This window comes from Manduca sexta, chromosome 7, assembly GCF_014839805.1.
Source record: "Manduca sexta isolate Smith_Timp_Sample1 chromosome 7, JHU_Msex_v1.0, whole genome shotgun sequence".
NCBI lineage: Eukaryota > Metazoa > Arthropoda > Insecta > Lepidoptera > Sphingidae > Manduca > Manduca sexta.
The window spans coordinates 10,967,772-10,976,920 of NC_051121.1; the positions used below are offsets into that span (position 1 = coordinate 10,967,772).

The following is a 9,149-nucleotide window of genomic DNA, read 5'->3' on the forward strand; positions in this document are numbered from 1 at the left end:
TCATATTTGGATAGGAATAAAAAGTCGAATAAATAGCAAAACAAAATATTTTATTACTTCATTACGAACTCATAGTAAAAATATTATTTTAACAACGCTGTAAACAGCAAAATGTAAAAAAAATACTTATGTAATAATGATATATTTTGTTAGTGATTATTAGCCTTACAATTAAAACTTATTGCTGACAATAAATAAATTAAATTAATTGTTGATAGGTATATTTACTTAAACATGTTTCTAAAATAATTAGGTATAGTTCGTTGTGATAATTTTAAGTAAATTCATTTTAATTACAAAGTATATTTTATGTACAATGATTTTTTCATTTATTGAACCTTATTAATATTTTACAGAAAGTTATACAGATTTAATAAGTAAATTAAATGACATCACTGATAAGTCATGCCGTCTCTTTCTGTCCAATAACAAATGTATGAAGTCCTTCAACCTATGATATTTTTTTAAATATATTCACAACCTATGTTGTAGTATTTTAAATAATATTAAACTTAATTTTACAGTACGCAGCATCAGGACCAAATTTAGGAGCCGTTTCAACCAACATTTCAACAATTCTCGGTTCCGTACACTTAATATTTTTATGTCTATCATCAGCCCAATAAGCCGCAGGTGATGATGCTCATGCAACTCCTGCTAGCCCCTTCTGGCTGCGCGGCTACAACTCTCTTCTTCTTCTTTCCGTTAGCATCGTATTTCTTTTCCTCCTGAAACGTAAGCAATGTTTAGATCGTAAAATAGTTGATAATGCCAAATAAATAAAAAGAAGTATTAGTGGCTCCGTGCGTATATAGCATCGCGATAAAAGAATATCGTACACTGCATCTGCTGGTAAGTGACTTAATGACCAGAGTATCTACAAAAGACCTCTCATCATGACAGGATCATTAACCCTTCGCCACAATTATGCTGTTTGATATTGTTTCGGATAGTATTGATACACTGATTTTGATGTTGTTTTTTTTTTATTGTTTTGTTCGCATTCTGTATCTGCTTATGATTGGTTATGCAACTTATACTAAACTAGTGTGTATGTTTAATTTAAACTATTTTACGAATTTTATCGCGGTTTTAATATTTTACTTTTAAAATTTATTATTTAAATTTAAATTTATTAAAACCGCGATATAATTCGTAAAATAGTTTAATTTAAATGTCTAAAATTCGCGTAACCTTAAGACATCCTTAGTGTGTATGTTTTATATTTGTTTAAAATTACAACTATAAGTAAACTATAATAAATAGGTACGGGCTGAGCAATTAAAGTTTCTTTAAATCTCGTCAATTGATACTCGCTTGTCTGTTCGTTTTGAATGGTATAACTATAAACAACTCTAATGCTGTGTACATTGCGACCAATGAAACAACATTCCACCTACAGAGCTTCGACGTCATTCGGCTGTAGGCGTAGACCATCCCCCTGACGGATTAAACATCGACACTTATCTTCGACACAAAACATTTATCTGGCACTGAACGGCTTTGCAAACGGTGAGGTACATTTAAGGGATAGTCGCTGTTTGTTAGCGAGGTTTCGAGCAAGTAAACTTGGAGAAGTTGTTGTCTGCAAGATTTTTAAAGAGTAAATAAACACAATTCATAGGAAGTGGCGTCTGCCTATTTTAAGGTTTCTAGGTTTTGCAGCGAACTGTATGTGTATTGTTTAGATATAGCTGATAGTGTTAATACATGTAGAAATTCTTGGGCAGTATCTTGCTCCGAGAACTTGCTAGACTTAGATTTATAAACTTCTTATTTGATTCCGAGGCATCGTAATCAAAATCTTATGAATTTGGATTCCAAAGAAATGGTTTTCTGGTGGAATATGTGACTGGTATAGCAATTGCTCGCCGCCATCACGCCATTGTCAAATTACTTATTGGTAAATGGTAATGTTGTCCTTTTGCTTTCACCTCTTACGTCGTGTTCACCCGTTTTGGTAAAACTGAACAAACAAAACGCAAATCATGACATTATCCCTGGCAGGATAGGTGCTACCAAGGCACCCACTTTTCACCATGTAATGTAAAAACCAATATCACTGCCCAACCCACGATTTGAACCCGGGATCTCAGAGCGGTGTCGTGACGCGTACGCTGTCCAACTACGCCAGCGAGGCAGTCAAAACTAAACGCGACTGTCGTTTTCTAACCTTTACAGTCTTCTACAATTTAAAGTCAGTTCACCCCTTAACAAGCATAAATGCAAACCGTTTACCGCTCGCCCATTGTCAACATAAGAAATTGAATTCATTAGTAACCCTTATTTAGTGTTATCTATTGCGAGGTAATAAATCTGATATAAGATCTTTATAGTAGAACATATTTTAAGACGAAACAATGGTTTTATCCACCTTTTGTATGAGTCCTTTATGCCTTTGAAAACTATAATAATTTCGAAAGTAATTGTAGTCTTCGTATACACCAGTCTAGTTGACTAAGAGCTTAACCTGCTCAGTAGTGGAGAAGGTCCCGTGCCCAATAATGGGACAATAGGGAGAGTAGCCAAGGTCTCTTGCTATAATCTTAAAGAAAAAATGTATGGGATAGTAGAATATATTTTATATCCGCCCGGATAGCGGCCACCGTACACAAGGTGTTAAAACCAGGTATAGTATATCCGATTCTAATAGGCATAATTGTGTCAACTGCCGAGGGGTAATCTCTCGTCAGTCGACATTCTATTGGAACCCACTCCAGACCATCAGGTGCAGTGGGGTTACTCTTCCATGACGGTAAACCAAATAAAAAAGTCTACCGCTAGGGTACCGGGTAAGGCATCTTGGAGACGAGCCAAGGTATATATTACAATTATGAGACAGTATTAAAGATTTGACAATACAATTGACTACTCCTAAAACCTAGCATTCGATTACAAATGCATTCAAAGGCTTTTTGCTGAAGATTTCTTGCGGGAGACATTAAAGGCAGCCGGTCCCGGGGGCTCTCGGCCCACTTATCGTAATCGGCAATTAACGCAATATTGGCCGCCCCTATATGTTCCCAACGTCGCCACGCAAAATGGAAGCCAGAAATATTAACTTTGGAGTTCACGTGCTTGTTTTTTTAAGGGCAAACGAGCAACTGATACCCTATGTACAATATTAAAAGAATTATCGATGTGTTGTTGGTGACGTCCTTAATTAACATATAAGTTCATTTCTCCCTTAAATTTACATAACTTAACTTTTATTCCGAAAAGGATTTACCACGTGAGCAGAACCGCGAGCATCTTTTAGTTTAAATATAACTAGGTGCTCTGCACTTTTATAAAAACTGATTTGATATTAAAATACGTTAGGTAACTAATCAGGTAGTTTATATTAGTTTTGAAGTTCTTAGCGATCGGCCAGGAGTTTGCGTCTCATACAAGATGCATGTTGCAAGCCGTGGACTTGTTTGACATATTTATTAGAAGAATGTTAGTTGACTCATGCACTTTGACGAACTTTAAGGACGTTTTAATATTCAATCTCCTTATGAAGTAGGGTTCCTTGTGTATTTGTAGCGTACATAAAACGGCGGTAAAGACCTAACAATATATTTCTCATACAATTACTATAAAAGTAACGTATATTTAATTATTCTTGAAGTAATTTACTTAGAGCATCTTTATGCCGCCATGTTCGTCTGACATTTGATAACAGTGTTCGCGTGATGGCTAACAGGGTTCCTCTGAACACGGTTTCCCTGATCCAAGAGTACGTGGCTAAATGTATATTCGGAATGTTTCTGCAAGTCGCCTTACGCGGCCCGCAAATTACACCGCGGGACCGAATGTATACAGATTATTTTCTACCATGACTTATTTGGTAAGTGATCGGAAATATACATTGTTAATTGAATTTGATGTAGAAAGGTTTCTTGTGGCCTTAACAGGCATGAATTTTATTTACTCTGTACTTTTATAAATTATCTCTCAACTTAAAAGCCAGAGCAGAAAAGGTATGCATAGCCAAAACGCAGATTAATAATTCTTTTAAAATAACGTAGTATGCTTATGTTAGATGTCACTCAAACATTGTCAACTTGTTGCAGTAACTGTCAGTTTCATAATAGTGTTTATTGGTAACAAATTGAGAGCGTTTGAACATAACGTAAGAGTTAAATCAGTTATTACCTCAACAATTTCACCTATTTTGTACTTGGGTAGAATAGTGTAAGCGTCCGACGTGTGCCCTACTTCTTCAAAGGCTTTCGTACAGTCTTTGCCAGCTACCTCGTCATTATCAATGGTTTCCGTCCCACCTGGATGCTGCAATAAAACATAATCATATAAAAGTTCATGCTCTAAAGTTATATACAAATTGTCTAGTTGCCTCTAGGTTACAACTATTTATAGCAGTGGAGAATTCATACTTCTGTCAGATAAAAATGCTGGATTTTATAATAGTTTGGTCCAAATATTATACGACTTTGAACTGACAGGGCTGATTGCAGCCTTTGTATATCTAGATCCGAATAGACCGACATAATTTTGGCAACTGGCGATGGATAATTTTTTTGTCGACAGCCAATACTCTCTCTCGACGCTATTCTAGTTACCATAGGCACAATGGAGTCGCTTTGTCGTGTCAGAATAAAAGAAACTCAAGAGAGTAGTCCAACGTACCTCGTGCATATACTTCGTCATATCATACACGCCATCTTTATAAATAGTCCACAAGGGCATGTTATTCTTGCCGTTTCTGGTCGCCACCTCGGCCAGGGTGTATCGTGGTAACTCGCTCATGGTACTCCTGAAAACAAGCATACATCCAGTAAATAATAATGCAGGGCTTTTATAAGCAAATATCCATCTTGGTGGAAACTAAAATAACCAAATTCGATAAAGAGAAATCCACGTAGTGGTAATAAAGCCTATTTCTCCCGCTAAGCAGTGTGCGTAATTTGTTGTATCAAAATAGCTGTTTGGAACAATCACTGCACTGTGCTGACTTGCTGACTAATTTCGTGAAGAGTGTAGTTCCTTGTTGAAGGACACTCTCACTGTTCATAATAGCGCAAACTAAAGACAGCCGCCAATACGCTGTCAGCGAGGTCTTCTTGTAATGCATGGTACAAACAACGTAACCTCACCTAGAGTTAAATTCTCGCCATTTATTTTTCACATTATACACGCTTTAAGAATTTGTTTTGGAACAACATATTTCCTGATTACATAATGAGAAACAAGTTATGTGGATATTTAGCGAAAGATAATACGGTGATCGTGTAGTTTTAGGTAATGTTATGTTCCTATTGTCAAATAACTAATCTGTATCATAAAATACAATGCTGACGGCTTCACCCGTGAGGAATTTAGTAGGTCTGATGACAAAACGCTATAAACTTCGCTAAGTTTTTCTAACATAGTACTTATTTAATTACCCTTCAAAGAAAAAATAGTAATTATAATTGGTTAAAATACACTTATTGGGATTGTTTGTAGGGCTCTCTTTTTGATTGACTACCTCGGTGGCGTAGTTGTACTGCATGTGCGGTACGACAGCGCTCTGAGGTCCTGAGTTCGAATGCTGGGTCGGGCAAAGTGATATTTGGGATTTTCTGCTCAGTATCAGCCCGGAGTCTGGAATTCGTGCCCGATATGGCAATAGGCTCGCCCCCTATCACTTCATGGGACGGAAGACACTTGGCGAAAAGTAGGTGCCTTGGTTGCGCCTCTGCATACCCCTTCGGAAAGAAATGCGTGATATTGCGTGCGCACTCAACGCGTCGGGCCCATGGAAGACCAGCGCCGTGGCGCGCCCGCGGCTTGTGCTGAATGGGACCCGTTTCGCACGCACACCATGACGTTCGGGATGATGCACTAGTTTTTTTGCGATTTTATTGCTTGTTATATTTTCATCTATTTATTTGTGTGTTTGTGTTTTTTTTTTCTTTTTTTTTATTTATTTCTTTTTTGTATAACATTTTTTTTTCATCTCGTTGTTTTGTTTTGTAAATTGAATGTGTCATGGTGTTGTGCGAATTAATGTTTTTGTATTTGTATTTGTATATTGCGTGTGTGTGTGTTTTGTAGGGTATTTAAAACCACGCTACGCATATAAAAATCAAAGCAATTACTAGATAACAATGAATCCAGTACACGAGTTTGTATTGTATTGTATTTATTAGTTACTATTGGTAATGTTTTTATTACAACTTATCCAATAAGATAAAATAATTAGCGGATATTTCTTAATAGGAAAATCAAAAGAAATCCCTCAGGCCAAGAGCAAATGACCTGAGATAAATAGGGACTTTCCCTCCTGTGCCCTTTTGTGAAAAGATAGACAAGAAATCATGACGGTCGCTCACCATGTGACCATCCCTACTGCCAAAGGAATTTTAATTTTACCGAAGAAAGGGGTGGGGGCGGAAGGGGAGATAGAAAAAAATAGAATTCTCGTTGAAAGTATGTATAAAGTATGTTAGCATGTCTTAGGTCCAAGGCAATATCTTTAACGCCAAATAGGACTGGCAAGCATTCCGGTTCCGCTTGAAGGACTACGTAGCCATAGATTGACCAGGAAAATAAAAAACCGGCTTTCGTGGCGCCTATTTTTTTTCCGTTTTAAACTTATCGTTGCCAGTACAAGAAATTGGTTATATCCTTAGAACATGAGGAGTTTTTATTTTTTTTGACGGTACTATAATTGCTGATGGCTGGAATTCTTGCAAACAATATGTACCAGCAATGGCATTACTTCACGACAGTTACAATACAGTGCCAGCCCCATGGCGCCAGGTAAAGGGGTGGATACCTCTATTTAATTATGTATAAAAAACAGCCTGCGCTTCCTTTGCAAACAAAAAAAATCTTTTTTTACAAGACGGGCAAACTAAAATTGCTTACTTCTTCCTAGTGACCTTTTTTTCTTCTGAGGGATCAGGTTGCGAGGACGTCCCTGCGACCGGGTGGCAAGTACCTCTTGCACCCCCAGGTCAAGACGGCACTGATTTTTTACATCACAAGCACTAACTTGATTGTATTTCAATACTATAAAATTCTCGGTGGCCTCAATTAATCATCCATTGATTTATGTGCAGTTATATCCACTAAATTGCATATTTATATATTTAAACATTCACTCTCAAGATATTCCCGGCAATGCGCTGCTATGGGATCTTCTTTCTATCTGTTTTTTTTTAATTTATGTCTCATACTCAGGCAGTATTAAGCGGCGATAGCCTAGTTGGTTGTGGAACGGACTGCCGAGACGAATGTTCGCAGGTTCAAATCACAAAGGCACACACCTCTGACTTTTCTTAAAAAATTATGTGTGTATTCTTTGTGAATTATCGCTTGCTTTAACGGTGAAGGAAAACGCGTGAGAGAACCTGCATACCTGAGCAATTCTCTATAGGAATTTTCGAGGGTGTGAAGTCTACCAATCCGCACTACAGCGTGGTGGACTAAGGCCTAATCCCTCTCAGTAGTAGAGGTGGCCCGTGCCCAGCAGTGGGACAGTATAATACAGGGCCGATATTACTCAGGCGGAATTGCGAATAAAAGGTAGTCATTTATTATTCAATCATATACGATAAGTCTATCAACTCGTATCTATTATATTTTGATAATTATTATAAAAATGTAAAGATTGTAATTTTTTATTCATTTATTGTATTGCAAGTATATTAATTTTGATTGTAAACAAGGTTTCAAGCAGTATTAAGTATAATAAACAAAGCCTAACTAAATTAAATGAAAGCATTTTTTTAAATGTATATTTAAAAATAACAGAAATACATTAACAAGTTGCACGTAATTTTCATATTATGAAACCCATAGTATTATAAAGCACTTCTAAAGCTTGGCTTTCTTTGCCAATTCCAAACAAAAATGTATTTTTTGAATAATAAGAATCTTAAATCAAAAGAAAAGTTAATTAATATTAATCATGATTATCAATTTCCTTATTTCACAACAAATATTGTTAAAATCATAATTGTTTAATGAAAAAAATTCTAAAATTCATAAAAAATGATTTTGTTTGTAAACATATCGTTATTAATTACGGTTGTTTAAGTTTGTAGAAATAATTAACAAGATAATAAAATGCACTTACTTTTTATTGACACGGTATAATTCGCACAATCTTCACTACACACTGTTACTACACTGTCCAATATCCACTGTAGATAAATGTAGTTGCGGGAATGTTCCCGATACGGCAAAATTTCAATAAATCATGATATTTTGTATCTGCCTGGATAACTACCACAGTATACAAGGAGTACCTGAACCTACCATAGTGGTTCAAATAAGTGTTTTTGTATCAGCTTGCGTATTTAAACAGGCCCACATAATTGTGTTACTAGCGAGGTTTAATCATTTCGATACTCTATTTGGGCACTATTGTCCTTGCCATCAGCCATAGCCAAGATATCTTTTTGCATTCGTTAATGCTAACATAATGAATGTAAATCAGATTTCTTAGCAATAAACTTATCGATAAGATATGTGGAACCCATAAGATTTTTGTGTTTTTATTAGCGTTAACGATTGTAAAAAGGCGTATTTGCTACAGCCCCAGGTGCGATATTCACTTAGTATATAAAAAGCAATAAGGGCTTAACGAATAAACTTTATAATTGTATCATTGATTTTCAATCGGTTTAAAGAATTTGAAAGATTTGCACAAAAAATAAATAAAACCGTAAATCCATTTGGGATTTATCACGTTTGGAACATACCAATGGTGATTTTATAATGTTGTTCTTCTCGAAACAATTAGATTATATAAAAAAGGTTTTTTTTTATTGCATTGAATGAAAAGACGAGCCTGCCGTTCGCCCGATGGTAAGCGATTCGATCGCCCATAAACAGTAAAAACGCCCTCCAACACCTTGAATTACAAAGTATTGTTTAGTATTCCACTGCGCTCGCCATCCCGAAACATGAGATGTTAAGTCTCATAAGTCCAGTAGTTACACTGGCTACAATGTCCATTAAACCGTAACATAACAGTGACTACACACTGCTGCTTGGCGGCAGAAATAGTCATTGCGGTGGTAAGTATATACCCAGGCGGACTCTCATAAACGAGAGATCTACCACCAGTAAAAAGTTAGAAATACAACAAAATTACATACGTTTGATATTTCCTGCGACATACATAATGCTATCAGCTGATAATGCCGTTA

The 9,149-nt window shown here is 36.2% G+C and overlaps 1 protein-coding gene across 1 annotated transcript; it reads right to left on the minus strand.

The window, feature by feature from the left end:
* Positions 1–246: 246 nt before the first annotated feature.
* On the minus strand, positions 247–8,200 carry LOC115442477 (cytochrome b5). Its single transcript, XM_030167521.2, has 4 exons — positions 8,072–8,200; positions 4,633–4,759; positions 4,141–4,275; positions 247–728 (listed from the first exon to the last, which is right to left on the minus strand). Exons 2-4 carry the CDS (start codon positions 4,750–4,752, stop codon positions 615–617), a joined length of 369 nt encoding a protein of 122 aa, XP_030023381.1. The 5' UTR covers positions 4,753–4,759; positions 8,072–8,200; the 3' UTR covers positions 247–614.
* Between the last annotated feature and the right edge of the window lie 949 nt (positions 8,201–9,149).

Coding starts and splice junctions, on each gene's coding strand:
- LOC115442477 (XM_030167521.2), bottom strand. CDS start 4,752: ATGAGCGAGTTACCACGATACACCCTGGCCGAGGTGGCGACCAGAAAC. Junction 4,276..4,632: donor TGACGAAGTATATGCACGAG/GTACGTTGGACT, acceptor GTTTTATTGCAG/CATCCAGGTGGGACGGAAAC. Junction 729..4,140: donor AAATAGGTGAAATTGTTGAG/GTAATAACTGAT, acceptor CTTACGTTTCAG/GAGGAAAAGAAATACGATGC.